Source organism: Caretta caretta, chromosome 2, assembly GCF_965140235.1.
Source record: "Caretta caretta isolate rCarCar2 chromosome 2, rCarCar1.hap1, whole genome shotgun sequence".
Taxonomy (NCBI): domain Eukaryota; kingdom Metazoa; phylum Chordata; order Testudines; family Cheloniidae; genus Caretta; species Caretta caretta.
Genome location: NC_134207.1, coordinates 139,869,655 through 139,894,763, shown reverse-complemented (window position 1 = coordinate 139,894,763; position 25,109 = coordinate 139,869,655). Strand labels below are relative to the sequence as shown.

The 25,109-nt window shown below is 42.2% G+C and overlaps 1 protein-coding gene across 6 annotated transcripts in view; it reads right to left on the bottom strand.

Moving 5' to 3' along the window:
- Positions 1-25,109, bottom strand: part of CTNND2 (catenin delta 2) — a 1,183,649-nt gene that overhangs the window by 1,020,311 nt on the left and 138,229 nt on the right. The window contains exon 2 of one of the 6 annotated variants that reach the window (XM_048839596.2): positions 18,490-18,585. The exons of the other annotated variants lie outside the window; for them this stretch is intronic. Within the exon in view, the coding sequence (XP_048695553.2) occupies positions 18,490-18,520 (31 nt within the window). The 5' untranslated portion in view covers positions 18,521-18,585. The remainder of the gene's footprint in view (positions 1-18,489; positions 18,586-25,109) is intronic. 6 annotated transcript variants of the gene reach the window in all.

Sequence of the window (25,109 nt, the reverse complement as noted above, 5' to 3'; positions counted from 1 at the left end):
CCAATAAAAGAAAACCTCACCGACCTTGTCTCTTTAATGTCTCAATGGCATTTATTTAGCAGTGGGATGCTATTATGTTGTTACAACATTCTATTTTACTGAGCTAGCCTTTGAAAGCAAATAAATTAGCGGTGATGCACAGTATAATTTTTATAAGGGTGCTTCTGTCTATTTTGTCCATTAGAATATATGGCTTTTAAAAATACTTATTAAAGGTTGCTCTTAAAAAGCTAAAAGGGAAGGAGAACAAAATGGGTAGGGGGTGAAAATAACCAGAACTGGATGCACCAACCAAAGCAGGGCAAGAGTTTAATCCTAATGAACCAGAAGAGAGAAGGTGGAGAGAAGAGATGCTATCTTTGCCCAAAACAGGGTCACTTATCATAGGATTGTCTGAACAAAAAATCACTAGATGCCAGATTCTGCCCAAAAGGGGACGACACAGACCACAACCTCCACAGTAAATAATACAGATGGGAGGCATAAAACATCTCTCCCTCTGAGAGGCTATAATGCGAATAGTGTCAAATTCGCTCCATAAACTACAGTGCATGTGTTGGGCTATATCTTAACTATGCAGGGTAACCTAAATCCACAATAGAAAGGAGAAGAACAAGACAGTGTGAAAATATCTGGGAGATTGCATAACTTGCCAACTGCTAACATACTTATGAAACTCAAAGCGAAGAAGCAAATTAGCTACAGTTGCTATTTCAATGGCCACAATATTTTAAAAATCCCAAAATGACTTAGGAGTGGTGAATGTTTTTACCTGATTGTGTCCTAATCTGGCAGCTAGAAGAGGTAATGAATACACTCCTGAGGAGCACACTGCAGATCCTACTACATGTGATGTCACCCACGGTAGAATCTGCCAAGCCAGCTATATTATTCTTGTAGAAAATTTTGTCCATGCATTCTCCCTTTCTTTTTTTGCCTTTGTTTGGGTCACAAGATTGCTATTTGGCCATTCCACTACCAAAAGACAGACACTTTGCATTATATTATCAATATGGCAGCATAAAGCTTTGCTATTATAGACCCTCCCCACACAGACATTCACACACTCATTAAGAGGCTCAGAGCCATCCTTTCTGATTCCTTATCCAGAGTCCCATCTGACTCTGGTTCAGTCATATTAGAAAATGAATAAACCAACTAGCTTCCCTGTTGCCTGCTTGGAAAGTTATTCTTTGCCTCGACCGCTTATTCTGTATAACCTCACAAATATGCAAAAACAACACATTGAGCTCAATGGGAGTTGCATCTGATACACCAGTGCTGAATATGGTCCATAATGGGAGAACAGGTAGTTCACAGTCTGAGAGGAGTGACTCGAGCAGGCAAAAAGCAGTCAGGGAGGAGAGGCCTTAGGGGGATGCAGAAGTGTAGGGTTAGGTCAGAATGAGATTTTGCCTGTCTGCAAACACCAGGATAAACTACCCTGTACTCATCCAGTCCAACACGAATCATTCCAGATGGGATATTGTAGGTTCTCACCCATTCATTGAGCAGAAACATTAAATCAGCTTCTTTAAAAAATTTCCCCACTTCTGAAAGTAACACTGACTTACGGCTTAGCTACAACTTGAGAGTCAGAGTGCATTAAAGGAGCCCCGGGCACACTAGCTCACTCCCCGTCCACACTGGCAAGGCAGGTAGAGCCCTCTGACTCCGCGGCTACAGCGCTGCTGGTACGCCACCTCGGCGAGTGGAATAGTGTTTGCTGCACCCCCGCCGGAGCGCCGCAGCACCAGTGTGGATGCCCTGATCCTATAGTGCGCTCTGATCGGCCTCCAGAAGTGTCCCACAATGCCTGTGCTAGCCACTCTGGTCATCACTTTTTGAACTCTACTGCCCTGCCCTCAGGTGACCAACCATCAGACCCGCCATTTAAATTCTCTGGGAATTTTGAAATCCCCTTCCTGTTTGCTCAGCCAGGCGTGGAGTGCTATCAGCAAATCCTTCCAGGTGATCATGCCTCCACGCACCAGGAGAGCCCCAGTATGGAGCAATGGCGAGGTGCTGGACCTCATCAGTGTTTGGGAGGAGGAAGCTGTCCCGTCCCAGCTGCACTCCAGCCATAGGAATTATGATACCTTTGGGCAGATATCAAGGAATATGATGGAAAGGGGCCATGACCGGGATGCACTGCAGTGCAGGATTAAAGCGAAGGAGCTGCGGAATGCCTACCACAAAGCCTGCGAGGCAAACTGCTCCTCCAGTGCTGCCCCTGTGACCTGCCGTTTCTACAAAGAGCTGGATGCGATACTTGGGGGTGATGGCACCTCCATTCTGAGTACCACCATCAACACTTCAGAGCCGAGTTCAACAAGGCAGGAAGAGGAGGAGGAAAGCGGGAGCAAGGGTGCTGAGGCAGAGGAAGACACCCCAGAATCCCTAGATGCATGCATCCAGGAGCTGTTCTCAAGCCAGGAGGAAGGTAGCCAGTCGCGGTGGCTGGTGCTTGGGGAAGGACAAACACGAGTGGAGGTTCCTGGTAAGCAGCTTTTATTCTGGGAAGGAAGTTAGTTGGCGCGGGCTCTTGGGGTGAGGAGGGTTAGGGCTGCATGCATGCCTAGATGCGGAATAGGGCATTGATGTGCTCTCTCACATCGCGGTAATCAGCCTCAGTGATCTCTTTAAAGGTCTAATCCAGAATTTAGGCAATGCGCTTGCGCAGGTTTCTTGAGAGAGCCACTGTGTCCCAGGAAAGCTAACTTGTCCATGCCACTGTGGTGTGGGGGGCGGGGGGACCACTGCTGCACACAGGCAAGCTGCATATGGGCCAGGGCAGAAGCTGCATTGCAGTAGAAGACCCTCCCTTGCTTCCCAGGTCACCCTCAGCAACAAGATATCTTCCAGGACAAAATCCTATGGAAGATTTGGGGACAGTGTTCAGTATAGGGGCCCCCTGCCCCTGTTGGCTCTCCCCAACGCACAGAAACCCAGAGGACAGTACAGCTGTGAAACAATCAGTCACGCTTGACCGTGTGCTTACCATTTTGGGGCTCCCGTGGGTTATGTGTGCTCGCTTTGGACGGGCAAATTATGCTATCGTGTAGACTGTGCTTGCCCTTAAGTACAGGCGAATCATTGCTCTGTCTGGTGTGAACAATGCTGCCTCTGTTAGTGTTGCATTTTTCCTTTACAGATGCAACCTTGAGATCTCAGCTATCCATGTTATCACCGGCCGAAAGACTCCAAAGAATCAGAAAGGGGCCACGTAGAAGCAAGGAAGACATGTTGCATGAAGTAATGCAGCATTCAAGTAATGAAAATCAAAAAGTGCAGGAGTGGTGGGACAGTGAAAGGAGGATCAGCCAGCAGAATGAGGAGCGCCGGCACAAAAGCGCGGTGCTCTGGCAGCAAAGCACGGATCGGCTGATAAGCATAATGGAGCGCCAAGCAGATTCTATCCAGGCGCTCATAGCCATGTAGGCAGAGCACTACTGCGCCCATCCCCCCCTGCAACCTTGTCCCAAAACTCTTTCCCTTGTGCCCCCATGACACTTCCAACCCACTTTCCCCAGCATCCGGGTTCTTACCGCCACCAGCTGCTTCCAACACCTGTAGCTTCACCACCCAGCCCTGAAAACTATGACCCTTACCTACTGCACTCAACCCCCATCACCATGCAGTATAGCCATTCTGAAGTGCAGCACTTATTGCACAGCATTCCAGACAGGACATACGCAAATCTGTGATTGTACCATTCCCCACCCCACCCCCTTGCCCTTTCTGTTTCCCAAGCAGTTGTGTTTCTTTTCAATAAATGCATTTTGTTTTCAATAAATGGATTTTTTGGCTTTGAAAACATTCTTTATTATTGTAAAAGATAACTTAGCCCAGGAAAGAAACAGGCACTGCAAGTCAGTGTATCATATGTAGCAAACACAGATTTCTACTAACATTGGAACCACTGCACTTCACTCCTGTTCAGGGCACCAGACATTACTGGTGGCTTTCAGCCTCAAATTGCTCCTTCAAGCCATCCCTAATCCTTGCAGCCCCGAGCTGGGCCCCTCTAATAGCCCTGCTCTCTGGCTATTCAAATTCAGCCTCCAGGTGTTGAACCTCCAAGTTCCATGCCTGAGTGAATTGTTCACCCTTCACAAATGTTATGGAGGGTACAGCATGCGAATATAACCACGGGGATGCTGTCATTGGCCATGTCCAGCTTCCCATACAGAGAGCACCAGGGGCCCTTTAAAAGGCCAAAAGCACACTCCACATTCATTCTGCACCAGCTCAGCCTGTTGTTGAACTGCTCCTTGCTGCTGTCTAGGCTCTCTGTGTAGGGTTTCATGAGCCAGGCATTAAAGGGTAAGCAGGGTCTCCAAGGATCACAGTGGGTGTTTCGACTTCCCCTACGGTGATCTTCTGGTCTGGGAAAAAAGTCGAAAGCTTGCAGCTTTCTGAAGAGGCCAGTGTTCTGAAAGATGTGTGCATCGTGCACCTTTCTGGGCCAGCCTGTGTTAATGTCAATGAAATGCCCATGGTGATCCACAAGTGCCTGGAGAACCATAGAGAAATACTCCTTCTGATTAACGGACTCAGAGGCTAGGTGGGCTGGTGCCAGAACTGGAATATGTGTGCCATCTATCACCCCTCCGCAGTTAGGGAAACCCATTTGTGCAAAACCATGCACAATGTCATGCACGTTACCCAGAGTCACGGTTCTTCTGAGCAGGATGCGATTAATGGCGCTGCATCAACACGATTCCAACGGTCGACTTTCCCACTCCAAACTGGTTAGCAACCAATTGGTAGCTGTCTGGAGTTGCCACTTCCAGACTGCAATAGCCATCCGCTTCTCCACTGTCAGGGCAGCTCTTGGTCTCGTGTCCTTGCGCCGCAGGGCTGGGACGAGCTTCTCACACAGTCCCATGAAAGTGGCTTTTCTCATCCAAAAGTTCTGCAGCCACTGCTCGTCATCCCAGACTTGCATGACAATGTGATCCCACCACTCAGTACTTGTTTCCCAAGCCCAAAAGCAGCGTTCCACGGTGGTGAGCATGTCCGTGAATACCACAAGCAGTCTTGTGTCATATACGTTATTCGCTTCAATTTCGTCATCGGAGTCCTCACTGTCAGTTTGGATCTTAAGGAGTAACTTGACTGCCAAACGTGATGTTCTGGTGAGACTCGTCAGCATATTCCTCAGCAGTTTGGGCTCCATTCCCGCAGACCGAAAGGGAAGACAGAGCACGCAGTACAAAAACCGTTGAAAGATGGCACCAAATGAAGATGGAAGCACAGGGATTGCTGGGATGTGAACCAATGCATCACGGGGCGTTGGGACAGGACCCAGAATGCTCCGCACCCCCCGCCCCTTCCCACAAGCCACAGCGCCAGAATGGGAAGAGGTGCTCTGCGGGATAGCTGCCCATAATGCACCGCTCCTGATGCTGCTGCAAGTGCTGCAAATGTCGCCATGCCAGTGCGCTTGCAGCGGTCAGGGTGGACAGACTGCAGTGCTTTCCCTACTGCGCTTTCCGAAGGCGCATTTAACTCAAAGCGCTCTACATCTGCAAGTGTAGCCATGCCCTTAGCGAAAGATCCAAAGTCATTCCTGAAACTAGTTCTCCCACAGACCAGCACATATAGCTCTACCACCCTAGGTATTCAGGATCAGAGAATGAGAATGCCATCTCTTTATTACATTAGAAAGTAAACTAGTAACTAGTACTTTCATGTTGGTATCACAGTTATGACTATATAAAGCTGGAAGACCCTTTCCACTCTAAGTTCCATTTTTTATGTACACACACACACACCCCTTTCTTTCAAGCATATCATTATTCAGAAAAAACAAAGTCATGAGAAGTGTATAACCTTAATTTATATTTTACAATAGGGTCTTTGAACAAATGCTGGAAAAATGAAGTGGGCCTTGTGATTGTTTTTCTAGAAAAACAAATCCCTCAAGAGGGTATCCATGAAGGATTAGTTACTATACAGTATCCATGGTGATGCATGGCACTCATAATATTCTTAATTAAATGTGAAGACAATAACACTAGATTCATCTCCAGGGATGAATAGATGCAAAAAAAAAAAAGAAGAAGAAGAAAGATTACTTCTATTAGGAACAACTTGTGTTACTGATACTCTACCAAGAAAATACCAAATATTGACTGTACTTTGGTCTCAGAGCATATGTGCAGTGTTGTTAATGTGCACTCTGACTTTTACACACTATTGTTGCATGTACAAACAAAGATTGTGCAATCTAACTTTCCTAATTTGATTATATCGTATCATATTCAAGTAATTATACATCCAATATGTTGCAAATTGCAATTAAACAAATTACATGAAATTATTACACATGTTTAAAATAATTTGCAATACGACGTGATTACACTATGTGCAAAAATAAATGGTGTTGAAAATTGCTTTAAAAACCTAAAGATCATACACAAACAAACACAGAAAGATCAGGCAAACTGGGACTACATCCTAATGATGAACTATTGCATTAGGTTTCAGATTATGAGTAGGTAAATTTTCTTTTGGGGCTTGTTTCAAAAGCATGCTTTTCACTTTGTGCATTTTAAAAATGGCTCTATTTTATTACAGGGAAAATAAGCAAGCTGCAGAAAACTAGATAACTATCAAAGGAAATCAAAGGAAAACTGCTGCCAGGGTTTCAATAAACGTTTTAAGGAGTTCCTCAAGAAAAAAGAGGGTGACAGGTGGTCGACAGCTATTTCCCCTCCAGCTTCTAAATGAGCAATAAACTAAAACTGTTCACCTCCATCTCTCACTTAATGTAGGCACCGTCAAAGCAATGATTTCTTTGCTCAAGTGAAGAGCCCCTTAAGCATGCCCTACATTTTCAAAGCAGTGAGTGAGGTTTTAGCTGTGCAACTCCCATTGACTTTAAAGCAAGTTGCCTGGCAAAAAGACCATGCAATACTATGAAAATTGAGAGGATAATTTCTTCAGTTGAAATGGTTTTATTTAAGAAGCTATGTTTTTGAAACTTAAATGTGTAGTCCGAATCTCAAAACAATGCCGAAAAACACTGCAGTGTTATGACTGTTGTGTTAAACCTATATTTTATGTATGTCTCAAGAATTCTAATGTATCTAGACACTGTGTTGCAAATACAGTAAATTGCATATATTTAAAAGAGGATTGCTTATTTTCACTTGCCTAGTCCATTGTTCAGTGTGTTACATAACATTAATCTTATAACAAAACTGACTTTGGGACTCAGAATATGCTTTTGAAGTTTGTCTGTTTAATGCATTACAGTCGCTTTCACACAGACACGGAAGCATGCGGCCTGCCTACCTAGTTTTAGTACTTGTAACATTCAGGCTGAGCCTCCTTCACATTAATGGAGTGCTTCTACATTAGGGTTTGCATCAGCCTAAATTTATTTGATGCAGACAGGGCCCAAGAATGCTGTAGATAACATACAGAAGTCAGAACTCAGGATTCAGCTGGTAAAGAAAACAAACTGGTTTCCAGATATGCTTGTGATGGGGTGTTTACCCCCACACATCCTGGGAAAGAGTTAATAAGGGCCTGATAAGCAAATTTACCTACCTATTTGCACCTGGAGGGTGGTCCAAGCCTAGTTAGAAATAAAACCCAGTGGAGAGCAGGGTGAACCTGTCTGGGGAAGGAGACCTGGAGGAGAAGAGGTGGGAAGTGACCTATCTCTGGGATGCAGCAGGAATAGAAGGCTCAAAAAGAGGAAGGGGAAAAAGCCAGGCACTAGGGGTAAGCTGTAAGCCTGCATGAGATGGGGGCTCTGATGAGTGGGAGCCTGTCTGAACCTTTGAGTAAGGGGAGGAGTGCATCAGCCCCTAGACTGTAGGGTTCACTGAGGCACTACAGGGACAATCTAGAGCATCAGAGGTAGGTCTAGAATGAGGTGACTGCCAGCTGAACCTAACTGTGCTGAAGGGTTCAGTTTTGTATACATTTTTGTATATTTTGACTTTGATAAAGGACTGTGTGGTTCTGGAAGGAGCAGAACTCTGTAAAGTGGTCTGGCTGGAGGACCAGAAGATGTGTATGGCCAAAGTGGGCCAAAGGGCAGTGGCTGAACTGAGGCAAAGGTGCACTAATGCTACATCTGCCAGGAGGGGACATGTTGGGATGGCAACTTTGCCACCATGTTCTATGTGAAAATACTGACATAAGATTTAAGAATAAATACCGTGTGCAATTTCAGAGGCCTGCAGCCTTCCTCAAGTGAGTGGTATCATTGAAGTCAAAGGGACTATTTGTATGAATAGGGCACCATGATCAGGCTATTCATATATTCAATGACAAAAACCCTACATTAATGTGGAATTAACGTTGTTTGGTGGTAGGTTGCCCCCCTGGCAGAACAATGAGTTGAGCAAAACTCAAACTTCTGAAAATCCGGAAATGCTGCGTTCAAATACCTCCATTGTCAGTTCCAAACCTTTGCACTGTGTGTCTTTGGAAACAACATATTAATCTGCCCCAAAATCAGGCAGTAGCCACTTGTCACAACCTTCCACCCACCCCTAAGGCAAATAAAATACAGATTTTTCTCAACAACCAATCCAAGCTTTGCCTGCTATCAGTCCTCATTACCCAACCTCTCTTCCTTGCCCTGTGTCCCCCCACTGCCCCCGCAAAGTCCTCTGTCTCCAACATGTTCTTAAACACTATTCAGAATTTGGATTCTTCAAAAACTTAATGAGCATTAAACCTTGGGTAAAATTGATGATTGAGATCATTTTGACCCACATTACAGTAATAGTTTGATCTCTAGATTTGTGCAAAAAAACCCAACCAAACAAAACAAAACAAACAAACAAAAAAAAACCCAGAAACAAAACCACACCTACCCACCCAGAAATATTTTGAAAAAAATTCTTCCCCTACTCCCAGGTTATATCTCCAGAACTACTAGCTCAAATGACCCCAAATTAGGAACGCTAACCCTACTCTGCATTCCCACAAGGCATAGCAACCCCAAACCCCTCTCTCCCATCCCCTAATACTCTTCCCTTCCCAGGAAGAATTCATGTCTAGTTTTTTCGTACCGAATACTTTGATTACAGTCTATCTGAAAATAAAATTGCCACCTATGACTCACAAATTATAGCAACCTCCACCCACAGTTTCAAATCTTTGTCATCTTAGGCAGGGGCCTGTAATTCTTTTATCCTTGGATCTGTTAATGGAAGGGTGTGTTTGGCGACATAAAGTTATTGAAAGGAGGCTGTAGGAAGGAAACAAACAGGAAATGAAACAATGGCAAAGATAAGGTGTAATTATTGTGGTACTGGGGGGACTGTGCCTTTAAGGGCTGTGTCTTCCAGACAGAGTTTGGGCAGGGCACTTTGAAGCTCTTATTGTTATGTACAGCCAGTTGGAAATGACACAGAATAAAACAAAGCTCTTGGAAGCACCTAAAGCATTGATTAATCACTGAACACCATAGAGAATGCCAAGGGTCCTTGGGGAAACAATGGGGAAGCTATTATTTGCGGGGGGGGAGGAACCCAGTCTGGCCAACCAAGCTGACAAGGTTTATTCTTCCCTGACAGGAGTCTGGGATCAAAGGGATATTAAAACCTTAAAGATCCTGGCCTGAGGAAGAAGGAAGAGTTTAGTGGACTGTCAGCAACTGCCCAGGGGAGACACTGAAAAGACACACCAAAGGAGGGAAAGAATGTGGCAGGGCAGCCTGCTTCGTTCACCCACGCGTGGAAGTTAATGGGATAAATGGAACTCATGAAAGCACTCATGGTAAGATGACAGTGTCGTGAAGACCCATGCATACCAGCCTTTTTTGTTTTCGCCCTTTGCTTTCAGTATGAGGTACCTTTGGGTGAATAAATACTGGTTTGTTTGGAAGAAGCTGTTCTTGATTCACTTTAATTAGCTACTGTCACGGGCTCTCCAAGGAAAAGGGCTTACAGTTGCCCAATGCATTTGGGTCCATTGGGAAAAAAGGGGGCTGCAGCCAAGAGATCCAGTCTAGGAACAGCAAGATGCCATGGTTCCACCCAAACATGGGTGAAGGTAGCAAAACCTGGGACTAAGCGGTGTCGAAAGCGCAACTCATTCTGTAATCAAGAAAGTAACTCACTGGATTTGGTGGTTTGCAGAGGGTTTTGTGTGAACCAGTTTCACAAGTTTTTAGTTCAAACAAATCTAAATTCTCACAGATGGAATGCTCTGAAAAATGCCAAATGTTGCCTGGTTTCAAGTTAGATAGACATGGTTCCGCTGAGAGCCATTAATCTCTCCCTGGAAGACAAACTGTGGCTCAGATGCACTTACAAATCAGCCAAACGTGCTCAAAACTCGCTTGAGGTTTGTAAAAGAAAATGAAATCAGTCACGTTTTTCCTGCTCTTGAGGTGTAGCACATTAATAAAGCTGTGCTAATCTTAAAATTTTACTTGATAAGTATCAAAGAGTAAACCCAGTATCCATGCAATATGTGATTACAAATTCCTAACCACACCCCACTAGAAAAAAGTCAGCCTCTAAATACTGGGATCTGAACATTTGACGATGCAATGAAGATCCTTATATGACTAGGGCAACAAAACATAGAGGGGATTACAATCCTCTGAGCCTTCCATTCCCCTGACCTAATTTCGAAGTAAATATTAGGGGGGAAATATTTCTTTATCATGTGAATTTAGTGTTCCTGAAAGGTATTTTGACATATTTATGGCATAAAAACAGAATTTAGATTAAAAACTTAAAATACTCTTGCAAGAAGGTTGCAGTGCAACCCTACTTTTGTTCTTAGAATTCAGAATACCACACAAGAACCCCAAAACAGAGGGAGAGAAAGCAGGTTGTTCCATAAAAGAGAGGCGCAGCTCACCCCAACCTATTCTAAGCTACACACTTACTGCTGAAATCCAGCCCTCACACTTCATTACTGAGCCTTACCAGGAAACCTCCCCTGTCTAAAGTGATAGCTTACAAATCTAACATAATGCTCACTATACCACAACTATCAACCTGGACTGGATTTGAACTGGTGGTCTTTCAGATTTGGTTCAAATCCAGCCAAGGCTGGGAGCTAATAAAGTTTGCTACCATATGAGGGATGTTCAATAGCCTGTTTGGAATAAGTATTTTGTTTAGATCCTAGTGGACAGGAATCCACATAACAAAAATATGCCATTAACAAGCTCAGCAGGCAGGCCAAGATTTGGATGGTCATGGAAAGTAAACCATTTCCTCATCCTTAGAAATAATTCCCCCCCAACACCTACGCCCACATCCACACCCACACCCATGCCCATGCCAGGTTTGAGACATATTGCCAGGGCAGCATAAGGAACACCACACTTGCTGTGCTTGATTTCTGAACAAATAGAGATCATTCTCTAGGGCATACTGTCAATCTGGCACCTCTCAGAAACAGTAAATTCACATAGAAAAATAATTTTAAAACTAAGTAAGGCAGAAGCTCTGGTCTAACCTCCCAGTCCTTCACAAATATCTGTGGGCTTGTTTAATAGAGATTGTAGGCAGCATGAAGGATACTTAACAACACACTAACTTTAGGATAGAGTGTCTGCTGAGTTTTCAGCTTGAAACTCTATATTTCCTTTCCACTTGTGCTTTTATATTGCCATCACTTGGAAGGTGTCATGATTCTGAAGGACAGCTCTCCTCCCTCCTGTGAGAGCAATGAAATCCTGGAGGACACTGTATACCATCCTCCTTAGAAGCAAGTATCTCTGGTAGCTTTAGAACAGTGGTTCTAGAACCTATTTGCCATTGTGGGACACATCCACACAATAGATATACTACCTGCATGGCCCTAAGGATGTCACATGGGTGTAGTTGTGTATTGATAGGGCCGTGGGTTGAGAACTACAGCTTTAGAAGCATTTTGTAATTGCAAAGGAAGCTTGAAGAGATTGAAATGTGGCTGCGAGGATTTATTTCTATGAAGGGATGGACGCTTTTGCCAATTCTCATGATTTCTATGTGAGCCTCACGCTACAGCCCAACTCCTGAATGTTTACATGAGAATCTGAGCTTTCATTGGAGGGATATGGGAAGGCTCTAGTATTTTCGGTTGTGGAGAAAATACTGAAAATGTGAACCCTAAAGGCTCGCACCAGAAGGCAAATGTAAAGAAACAAATTATTTTCAATCTCATGATTTTTGAATGTTTGAAGTTGGCGATATCAAGTCAATCTAAGACAGTGTCCACAAACTGTGTGTGGTGGGCATTAAACTATGTGGTTGCCAAGATGTTGGTTTCCATAGGTAAGATCTACATGAAATATAATTCCCTCCTAATATGACACAATTAAGTAATGAGAAGGTGAAGAAGGGGGCAGCCACCAGGGAGATGGTCTGTCACTGGGCTTGCTGCAGGGAGTTGGACAAAGAGGGAATGAAAGGTTGTAGAGATCTGTACCTTCTAGCTATGCTTTTAAATGACATCCATGTATGTTAAAGCTTCTAAGTTACCTACATACAGTATTCCTGTGGGTGACTGTTTTTACCATGTAAATTATTCTGTTCTAAGACTCAAATGTTTTCCAGGTATATAAGACCAAATTCAGTTGATCCTAAATTCAGGGAAGCACCTTGGTAGTAGTGGCAATGTTAGGTTTCAGAGGATACTACGTCTACACAGAAAAGAAAACCCCCCAGGTAGTCCTTGCGAACCAACTTGGGCTCAGGCTGTGGGGCAGTTTCATTGCAGTGTAGACTTCCAGGCTCAGGCTGGAGCCTGACCTCTGGGACCCTCCCACTCCACATGTCCTAGAGGCTGGGCTCCAGCCCGAACCTAGGAATCTACACAGCAATGAAACTGCCCCGCAGCTTGAGTCGGCTGGCATGGACCAGCCATGGGTTTTTACCCTATGTCTACACTGCAGTGTAAGCCCAGGCTCAAGCCTAACGCCCCTTGTGTCTACATTGCAATTGCCCAGACCCAGGATCCCAGGCCCCTGCAGGGCAGGAGAGTCTGAGCTTGAGTTAAGCCAGGACCCAGTGTCCAATCTCTGTTGCTCTGCAGCGTAGACGCAGCCCCGCTTGACTCAGGTCCTGGGATTCAGCCAGAAGTATCTCACAATTCCACTGCACATCTTCCTTAGGCCTCTCTTTCCCAATAATCTGAAATCCACTCTATTGAAAGCCAATCTGCTTTTGAAAATGGCAGCAGCTGAGGTCAGAGTTAACCCATTCTCTTCTGATCACCGATCTGGAAGCAATACTATCAGAGAGCCTCCTGGGTTTGCAATGGAGAGAGAACAGATCAAGCCTTTTGCAAATCAAGCTGCTTCCTGGTAACATGCAGGGCAGGCCATATTTTTTTCCCACAAAGCACCACAGTCCAAGGGCTAGAGTGGCCACATTTTGGGGAAGAGGTTGGGACACTAGGGACTCTGGGATATGGTTACTTTGATTTGGGTCTGTGCACTGCAGTGTGGATGCCAGAGCCCTAGGTTCGAGCATGGTTTAAAAAAGTCTTTTTCTAAAGGGTTTTGCCGAAACCAGTGCCCTTGGGGTCAAAATAGAATTGGCTAATAAGTTATATACTTGGGGCTGTAAACAGAACTAAATCCCATTGAAGGGATTTTTTCCCCCAACAGAGTCCCAAAAGATTCAGTGCTAGAACATACTTATTTAATTTTAAAAATAAATGAGTTTACAAAAGGGAAAGCTGCATGATTTCAAAAGTTACATATGACACAAAGGGTCAGATTTCAAAATGTAGTCCTTGTGCATGCAACCACTTGAGCATACACATTTTCAGACAGAATCAGCATAATCAGAGCCCTGCCTCAATGACTTAAAGCCACAGTAACTCCAATTATTTTAAATTAGTTACTCCAGATTTACACTGCTGTAACAGAAATTATTATACTCGGGGCTGCAAATACTTTTGTGCACGCAAATCAACCACAACTCATTTCTGTGTAATGTTTATTGTGTGTGTGTTTCAACTTGTAAGTGATAGTACAGAAACCCTGGGAAAGCAGATGATCCTGCTCACACAAATGGAAGCTAGATTGAGGTTCCTTTGAAAATAATGCTTAGTTTCCAATGATTACATTTACAGACCACAAGAAAACTTAAAGAGTTGAATGCACCAGATACACAGAATATACTAACAGTAAATGTAAAAATCAACAGTCCATATAGAATCAAAATGAAAGGTACTACACTAATGTCATCTAATGAGGAAAGATTTCTTAAAATTTGTTTAGTAATGTGAAAGGTGAATGTGGAGAGACAAAGTCTTTTGCTTTTGTTTTTTATTTTGTTTACAATTCTCCAGGAATGTATCACTGTTTATTACAAAAGATTGCAAATATGTGAAAACCGGCACAGAAAATTAACTTCAGTTTTCTGGGTAAATAACAGGGTTAATATTGGGGGACTGGAGGACTGAAAAAAAGCAACAAATAGAGAAAATTAAGAGCATTAAAAGTAAAAGCAGTTTCATGCTATGGTTTATTTAATTAACTGTACATGAATAGAACATATAGCATGCACGAGCATGCATGTGTCTATCTTCTACCACATTAGCTTACTTTAACAGACAGCCTCACATTTACACTTAATTTATTATTAACAAATATCTACTTTCCCAACAACTACAATTTTCATATACTTGAGTGGTCCAAAATTCATGTGAAAAATTGGTAAAAATAGCATTTATAAAACCCAGGAATTTTTCTGTAAAAATTGGCAAAAACTGAAAATGAAGGGCTTTGTAGACAGAGTATTGAAACAGGCATTGCCACAGTGGATCAGACCAGTGTTTCACCTAGTGCAGTATTTTGTCTTTTACAGTGGCCAGTACTAGTTGTTTCAGAGGAAGGTGCAAAAAAACTCTTCAATAAGCAGTTATGGAATAACTTGCCCCAGAGGGAAGTTACCTCCAAAAGTTAGAAGTTGGATTTTGGGGGTGTTTTATCAGTTTGATAATAGCACATACAATAAGTTAATTTTATAAACATAATATACCTATTAAATTCTATACCACAAAATAGAGTGCATGTGTGTGTGAGACACACACACACACACACTTAAAATATCTCAAAGTGCATCCCAAAGCAATCAGCTGAACACTGCTAGTATAACATTTACACAGGAACGTGAAACAGCCATATGCACTGAACAAAAAGTTGCACACAGACATGAATATTAGAATCTGTTTTACTGAGGTTGAAAGGTGATGCATATTGGCCAAACCACCATTTTTTCCCACTTGCCCCACAGCAAAATGTCATGAAAGCTTTTAACTTTAATGGTCTGGCAAAAAACAAACAAACACAAAACAAAAAAAAAACCCTTTAATTTTAATCTAATCTGATGGACAGTTCCTCTGAAAATTCATCACCCTTCATATGATGCATTTCATTGTCCTCATTTGATATGACCAGAAGTCCTGGGGCAGGGCTTGAACACCACTTTGTGTCAGAGATAGATATGACTGAATAAAGTTAGTTTTGAAGACACTAGGATTTCACCAGAGATGAATTTGGCCCATCATTTTCAATTAATGTTTTACTTACCAGTAAAGCTGCTTAAAACTTCTGCAGAAACAGGACAAATCTCCATTGTACTAAATTGCAGTGCAGGCAACTCATTTATCTCAGCAAGTCCTCAGACGAATTGCTATGTAACTTTACCAAGCTTATTCACTAACATATTCAAAACTCATGCCTTGGGTATATGTAATGTGGCTTTAGTTATGCATCATAACTTGGATGAGAAATTCCAGAGTATGTTTAATTTACATAAGCAATTCATATCACATGAATTATGGCATAATAGTGACCAAAATCAATCAGACTTAAAATACATTATTTTAAGCTCACCTTCACAAAAGTGGTACCACAGATTCGGTTAAATCAATGCCATTTTTCTTTTAAGATTTAAAATTGATTTGATAATCATAAAAAAAAAGTTCATTATAAAATTATTGCTAACTACTGCCCTTGCCATTGAAAAGCACAAAACAATTTACCATAAAAGAGAATTTTTTTTTGCTGAGGTTCACTGCTTAAAAAGTTATTTTCTATAATAAATGGCTTTTCTCAGCATAATTCTGAGAACTAATCAGATGAACTTCAAGAAAATATCAAACCATTGCCTCAAGTAATGTTCTGAAAATTAAAGTTACATTGCATTAAATTCAAAAAGTGGATTACAATTTTTAATGAATGCTATTTTTTGCATATTAAAAAGAGCATTTTTCCATTTACTATAAAATATGATTTTCAATTACATCAATTTTACTGACTCACAAATCTTTTATGTGATAAACAGGTTTGGTTTTAATGCTCATTACAATGCAGGCCTATCATCTAGAAGACAAGTAGTATGCATACATATTTCACAGATGGCTGAAAATCAGCAAACACCTGGATTGTGCTAGTTAAACGGTTTGATTTTTCTCCTCAATTCATTTTCATCTGAATATAATGTTCTGCGATAAACTCAGTCAAAAATTTCAATATTAAAACACAGATTTTATTAGCTGAAAACTCACTACATGAGCTAAAAATGCCCTCATAAAACTCAACCTTTTGAAGCAAAAATGTAGCTTCTTTAATTTATTTTTGCATCTTAGAGTGGCAGCTTTTAAGAAAAAGTCACTAATACACTTTAGCAATCCACGAAAAACCTTCCTTTTGGAATGAGAATGCAACCTGGGTAAAACATAGTGTGAAGAGGTTTGTGTATTGGTGAAAAAAATTGCAGCAGAGTCAGAATGAGACATGTCATGAGGAGTGGGGGGAAAAGAGAGGGAGTGAGCGTGCCGTGAGAGGCACGGTTTGCTTTCAGTGAAATTTTATTAAGTTTTAAAGCCTGTTAATCTACCAACATACACAGAAAATAATTTTGGAAAACCTAAAAGAATCAAAAAGATGTAAAGTGACTTAGACATACTGTGCCCACTGCCACCTTTATGTGAGTATTTGTCTGGCTAGCTGGAAGAAAAGGGGTGTTTTGCCCAGGGTTACCAGGTGTCAGGTTTTCAACTGGAACACCTGGTTGAAGAGGGCAGTGCTGACCAGGTCGTTAAAAGTCCAGTTCAGGGCACAGGCAGGATCCCTACCCAGCTCCGTGTAATGCCTGGGAAGCTGCTGGCATCTTCCTCTGGCTCCTAGGCAGCGGGATGAGCATGGGGGCTTTGCATGCTGCCCCCACCCCCAGTGCCAGCTCAGCAGCTCCCATTGGCCTGAAACTGCGGCCAATGGGAGCTGAGGAGGTGGTGTCTGCAGGTACAGGCAGCACGCAGAGCCTCTGCTTAGAAGCCAGAGGGAGACGCCGGCAGGTTCCTGGGTGCCGCCTGAGGTAAGCACCGCCCAGAACTGGGGTTATAGGGTCAAAGGGAGAGGGGCAGTACATGCGGTGATGGGGGTACCAGATGGTGGTGGGGGCATGGGGTAGGAGGCATGGGGGGAAGGGGCACCAGGTGGTGGGGGCATGGGGTGAGGGCCCCAGTTGTGGGACGAGGGCCCCAGCTGGGTAGAGGGATTTAGGGATGGGGGCAACAGTTGGGAGAAAGGCACTGGACACAAAGGTGTACAGACTCTAAAACATGAAGTATTTCCTGATCTGGTCAATTGGTAGATTGTATCCTAGCTGCATTTGTTGGAATGTTTTTACTGCTCTGTTAAAGAGATCATACAATATGCACACCATTGTCCATCCAGTTTTACTATATGAATAGAATTCTTATCTTCAGGAGATGATTAAACCACGATGTACCTGGAGGAATTTAATGGATTTAAACTGTAGTATCTTAGCTACCAGAACCGATAATATCTGCCTATGAATAGCCATAATGCCTGCGTGTAAGTGTCAGGGAAAAGGAAACAATACATTCTGTGATGCAGATGGCAGATGTAATTTATGGTTTTTAAGGACTGTTTTACATTAATGGAAAATCAATACAGTCACATATTCAGCAAATTTATACCAACTTTTGAGTGAGGAGTGAAGTTTATTAAGGGGAAAATTGAAGGGTTTGGGGGTTTTCTTGTTGTTTTGCCATTTATGCTATAATAATAAGCATTTCGCTGTGAGAACTAAGAGATATTTTATGGGATTTTTATTTTCTGTGAAAACGTGGAATAATCTATTACGTAAGAAAAACAAAGCACTTCTATGTTCACATACTATATTTGTTTGTATTAGAAAATTTTATTTTGCATAACATTAAGGGCTTGAATATGGCATCTAACAGTCCATGCATCACTAGGGGAAAGGGAAGAGGCCAAGTGTTGCTCTTAGAGGCATCTCATTATTGTAAGGAATAAGGCTCCAGAGATTCAGGGTGGAGTGCATTGGCTAGCAGAGCTTACTATGTGCTAGAAAAAGTGTAGCCAGCTTCCCCACATTGAAGCTGCATCAATGTGCCCTATCCACACAGATTCTTTCTGTTGTCATCCCTCCTACCCTCCTTAACACAACTCCTAGAATTATGTCTGCCACCTTGTACAAATGAGAAGGGGAGAGTAAGGCCTACCTGTTCCCTCTTCTCTCTCTAGTGTATCCATGCAGGACTACCATGGAAACTATTCTCAAAGTGGCAACAGCTGTATAAAAATCACGTAATGGTGACCTGCAAAGAAAAATCATTCATTTTCATTTTGTCCTTCGTTACGTATAAAGGTAGCCTCAAATTATGTTTTTAAACCATAGACTTTTCTAATTGTCTTTTATAATTGTTTGAAACATCAGGTCTTTGCTTCTCCATCTTGCCTAATGAAGTTATACAAGTTCTTTGGAGAATATGAAAATGAGGCTACACTACCTGTAACCTGAGCTGAAGCTCCTCCTCCCACTATATATAGGGAATAACATGCTGAGTGTTAGATACACAGGGAAAGAACCTGAACTCAGTTTGAGTGAGGAAGAATTGCAGCTCAGTGTACAGCCTCATATGGCACCACTCTTCAGTCCTCCAAAGACCATGCCAAGGTCCTCCAGGAAGGAGAGGGACATGAGGTCTTGATATTTATGATTCTGTAATCTAAGGAACAGCAATAAAAACAATCCAGTAACTCTGTTTACATAATAGAACAAAATAAAATGTTCAGGAATACATGAAAATGATACGTAAGGAACTGAGGAAATACTTGCTTTTCACTTAGGTTTGTCTATCTTTTACTCATTTTGCAGTTCTTCCCCCTTGTTCTTGTATTTCAGGAGAATATTACCTCTCAGCATCTTCTTTCTCCATAGCTAAATCCACTACAGCCCTTTTAGGGCTCTAAGCAACCAACTTCTCACAAAAGTGTCTCGATTACAAATTACTTCTGGTTCACTAAAACTCCACCAAAAGATCCAAGAACTTGCCACCACTTAAGACCTTCCAACAGGAAGGGATAGCTCAGTGGATTGAGCATTGGCCTGCTGAACCCAGAGTTGTGAGTTCAATCCTTGAGGGGGCCATTTAGGGATCTGGAGCAAAAATTGGGGTTTGGTCCTGCTTTGAGCAGGGGGTTGGACTAGATGACCTCCTGAGGTCCCTTCCAACTCTGATATTCTGTGTGATTCTGAACACTATTAATATATAATGTCTTGGGACTGGTTGCAAATTAATTTTGCAAAGTTACCTTACTGCTAGAGATCTTTTATTAGGTTAGACGAGTAAATAAACAAACAGTAAGTTAAACAATTTCAGCTTTGAAAGCTGAACAAGCATGAATTAAAAAATACAGGTATGAAGTCAGCAATACTGTTGGAGTACATATGTGAGTTATTTTTATTTAGGTATAAATTACAATAGGCTTACTAAATATAGCAGCATCTTTGTTGAATTCATTGTATTCTAAGAAAGGAAACCACGTGGTGAATTATTGCCTCTTTTGTTATGTTTTACAATGATGAGCTTCCCCACTGTGAAGATAAAACACCCACTCATGCTCCCACACTGGTAACATTACATTAACAACCACTGTAACCCAGGACTAACTCAACTGAATTCAACGGAGTCACACTGGTGTAAAATCAATGTGAGAGGTGAATGAAGCTCTTTGTTGCCTCCAAATAAAGGATCTACTTAGTCAGTGATGGCCAGATTATTAAAGGTATTTAGGTGCCTCAAGATGCAGATAGGCACCTCATGGTATTTTCAAAAGTTCCTAGACACTTAACTCCATAAATTTTGAATGGGTTTTGAAAACTGCACTAAATGCCTATCTGCATCTTTAGTCACCTAAATACCTTTTAAAATCTGGCCCTGAGGCTCTGTTTGAGTGCCAATAGGACACACACATTTGTATTAGACAGGGTTGTACACACTTACCACGAGAAAAAGAGGGAATAGTTAAAAGGAAAGTAGCTGACTAATCTTATAAAACAAAAGAAGTCAGACTAGAACATGTATAGCAATGATGTATCCCTGTAACCCTCTTTCCTGATGAAAATACACAAACTTATCAAGATTCACAGTATCCAAACATAGCCCCAACTATCTGGAGATATCTAGAGATATAGGACATGAACTTATAAGCTCTATATCTCCAAGTCCTGGAAGGTCTAGAATACCCACAACTCCCACTGACTTTAATAGGGGCCAAGAGACTTCAGCACTTCAAAGAAACAGACATAAGACATGGGTAATTTATGGATAGTCCAGTACACCAAGTATGTGTCCTAACTAATCTATGGTTTTAAATCTCAGAGATACTAAATCTAAAGTATTAAAGTTAATGCAATAAAACTATCCCCACTCTAACCGTCAAATATCTTTCTGCTTTAGCTATAATTTAGGATAGTATATTTTCCATACTTTTTCAGCTAAAGTGTGTCCAACTTTTTACAACAGATCATAATTAATTGATAAGAGTTTGCATAGTTAGATGTCAACAGGGATATTTTAAAATTAAGCAAGTGGTAACTTAGGTAATATCACAGGAAATTTTTTTGTCTTTTTACAGCTATCATATTTTCCTATAATTCTAGATGTTGTCTTCATGTCTAATCAAGGAAGTTGGTTCAACTGTGTCCAGCCATGTATAGGTCTCTCCTCTGGTTTCTGTGCCTTGTCATGGCAGGACAGCTTGCATGCCTTAAAGATCCCCAGAGTCTGTGTCGACAGGGGCTTTATGCTCCATCAAGGACTGAGTGTAGGGGAGGGAGCAGACAAAACAGACACCCCGATCCTCCAGGTTGGGGATTAGGCACAGAGCTAACAACCCTGTCCCCTAAAAAATAAAATGTTATGAAAACAGCAGCAGAGAAATTGACCATTACTGTGTGTTATTTGCTTTCAGGAGTCAACGACCTGTACGACTGCCAGTGGCAAAAGCCGAAAGGAAGCCACTGGAATGAAGACTGAAGTGCTCAACACCAAGACAAAAAACAAACTTGGTTTTTGGAATGTACAGATAATGTACGAAACAGGGATGTTAGCTCAGCTCAAAGCAGAGATGAGACGCTACAGCATAGGTGTGCGTAATAGTGTAAGAATATTGTACCTCCAAGTACAAAGTCTAAGCACTCATTACAGAACTTTGAAATGACTGTGTACCCCATTTTGCCACATACCATGATCCTTCCCTTATCAACTTTCTGATGGATCTGCCTGTCTCCTTCCCAGCAATGTCTCTAGGTCTTTCCTCATCCCATCTACCCCTTTCTTGCTGCCTAATTGCCACATCATCTGTTGTTTGTCCAGATGACACCTGCTTCCTTGGGTGGGCAAGCAGCTCCTCTATGTTGTACTCCAATGGCTAGCAATTCCTGGGGCTGCCACAACAACTGTGGAGTCAGCAGGCAACTGGATGGGGATGTAACTTCAAGGATGCTGCAGGCTCTTTTTCTGTGACCCTCCAATCACCAGCCAGAGCGCTCTGCAGTGAGTGCCAAGATTTAGTGGTGTTCACTTTCCCTTGCTGTTCCTCTGCTCTTCCCTCTGATATATTCCAGTGCCTCCTTCCCCACCCCCTCCACACACATCGGCTCTCTTCTCCTGCAGGCCCATTTGCCAGGGGACAGCCACATCCCTTGGAACTTTCCAGCAGTAGAAGTTCCAGCAGGGATCCCTGTACTCCCAAAATGTACAGAGGCTGCTGGGCACAGAGGAGAATTGTACATTCAGAAAACCTTCAGAGTCCCCAAACTTCAGCAGGGACACAAGCACTGAGAGAAGAGAAGAATATGCAAACAGAACTCCATGTATGTTCTCCTGTATGCATTAACACTTTCCTGGGTTGCGCATGCATGTAAATGATGGCCTAAAGGAGTAGGTTGCCCTCTGTTATTATACAATCGTATTTTCCTTTGGTTTATTGTTTTGTAAAACTGAAGATTAACTTCCTGCAAAAATAAAATTAGTGAGATTTTAATGTCAGTTTTTCTTTAGGCCAACTCAGTGAGTTGGTTCATGCTCTTTAAAGCTCTAAATGATTGGGGACTACTATATAAGAAACAGTGACTCTCCTATCTAGAGTGCAAAACATTAAAACTCAACATTTTCACTCAAGTGATACCAATACTATTGTATCTTCTTGATACAAAATGATACTGCTTTCACTGCAGGTATAAATGAGTGGTGAATGTTGAAGTTTTAAAGATGCTCACTGTTATGTGCCAGCTTGACATTTACAATCAACTGTTGTCTCTTCTGCTGTTGATTCTTGGAGTTGAATTTACCATTTTAGAATCCAGATCTCTGGGGCCCGCTCCCTCTGACAGCTGTTAGAGCCCTCATTTCACAAGTTTCAGGGCAAAGAAACAGCTTTCCTTACTTGTTCAGGCCTTTGGTTGAGGCAATGTACGTGATCTGATTTAGTATGTGTCATTTAAAAAGACCTTTCAGCCCCCCCGTCCCCTGCCCTGGTTTGTATGTTTTAACTAGTGTGAGATGCTCTGGTGCCATGTAGAAACTTAGAAATAAATTATTTAATGCTGCTATTTAGCAGCAGCAGAGATTATTTTTGTCTTCACTGTCTCACAAGTTAATGGTAGAGTGTACAATTTTTATATTATACATAACAATAAACAAAATAAAGTACCTCTAAAATTGTCCAGCTACTTTGGAAGGGTTAGTTCTGATGGATACAAATAAGGAAGCATCTGAAATAATTCAGAGCCCTATATCTATAGTGTAAGCATGGTAATACTGCCCTATTTTTTTTAAAAAATACTATGTATAAATATTGTATACATTTTTTTGATAAATGTGTACAGATTTATATGAACACAGATAGGTCCTGATCCTAGGTCTAGGCACATATAGAACTATACTCTTCACGTTTGTAAATTGAGGAAGATACAGTACTTACCTTCCTTTGTAAAGTGCGTTGAAATGTACTGCTGCCACACCCCAATGGCCTCCCTCCCTCAGGGGGTCCCCTGGGGAGGCAGATCAGCATTGACTGTTGCTAATGCTGTTGCAGGCATTGCAACGCATTCTGGGAAGGGTTAAAGGTGTGAGTGAAAGGTTCCTTTGCAGGTTGCAAAAGGCCGAAGAGGGAGGGAGAGAGAAGAAAATGGCTCCAGCTAGGCCCGAAGATAAGACGTTGACTCCAGCCCAAGGCCACAGCACACAACCGACTCTCGGCTGCCTGCCAAGAAAGACAGCAGCCTGAATTCCACCCCGACTAGCCGTGAGAAAGGAGTATTCAGCTGAACAGAACTACAGGGGCTGCGAAAACCAGTGAGACAGCGAAGACCAGCGAGTGGGTAAACAACCATCTTGTGTCCCTGAAACCGGTGTGTTTTGGGAAAGCTGAGGAAGCCATGGAAAGCTGGTTTGGACTGGTACAAAGAGCATGGGGAACAGAGGTCCCTGGATGAAATGCCCCCAGAAGAACCCAGGACCTAAAAACCCTCCTGAGAGCTGAAGCAAGTTGGAGATCAATAGTGGACCCTGGACAACCTGTGCACAGGACAGAACTCCCGTCCACCCCTACCCCCCTTCTTTGTACATTACACCCGGGCCTGGCCAGCCTCAGGTAGTGCGTGTGTGAGTATGAAAGTGGGTTAAGGCCTGGGGCACTAACGCTTTCTTCCTTCCTCTGAGTGACATGGGGAACCCGCAGCACTCTCCGCTGTTATTTTACTTTATTTTATTAATAACGCTTTAAACTCAGTCACTTGGTGTGCTCTGTCATCTCCTCCCCTAATGATCCTGTGGCCTCAGCCTGATCACCTGACATCTCAGGCAGATTGGTAATATAAATTTGTCACACTGCTGAAAAGAATTAAATATTATAATTATTAATCCTATTAGAAATTCCATTGACTTAAATTCAGTGAGTAAAGCTATGCACACGGTTATGTATTCAGAGGATCAGCCAACATTAAATGAAAAATTATATGCATTTTGATCCACATTTACAAAGGTATTTAGATGCCTAAATATATAGATAGCATGGGGAGGGCCGTATGTATCCTCTTCACCCCCACAGGGTTACAGTGGATGGTGCTATGCAATCAGATGACCGTCCCCAACTCTCAGGCCTTTCTAGCAGCCACAGGTGTATATTTGTGTGGATCAATATCCTTACCTACAGTTATAATACAAAACATTTTCAGTGCAGGATTCATGTAATAGAATATTAGATCAATAAGAAATGAAGAGGTGATATGCACAATTCAATGGAAACTTCCAAATATGAATAATAGATTTAATTTTACTGTATAAACTGAATGTATGAATGAGAACTGTAGTGAAGATACTGAGTAGAAAGAATACCACTGTAAATGTTCTATTTGTATAAAAATACAAGTAATTTTCTATTCATCTATGTACTGTAAGGCAGATTTTATTTCAAGCAAGGAAGAGAATACAAAAAGGAAAACTACCTCCTTTACTGGGAAAATTCTGATGAAAGAGAGAGTTTACTGTGCCTTCATGCTTAACACCCAATATTCAGAGAACTCTGAATCAGCAGGTCACCATAACTCTGGATTGTTAATGTTATTTTTCAATAAATCTTGGAACACTGAAGAAGTTTCAGGGGAGTGGAAGAAAGCTAATGTTGTGCCAATATTTAAAAAGGGAAAAAGGGATTACTCCAGTAATTATAGGCCTATCCATACGACTTAAATCCTGGGCAAAACAACTGAATGGTTAATATGGGGATTTGGTTAATAGAATTAAGGGAGGATAATATAATTAATGTCAATCAA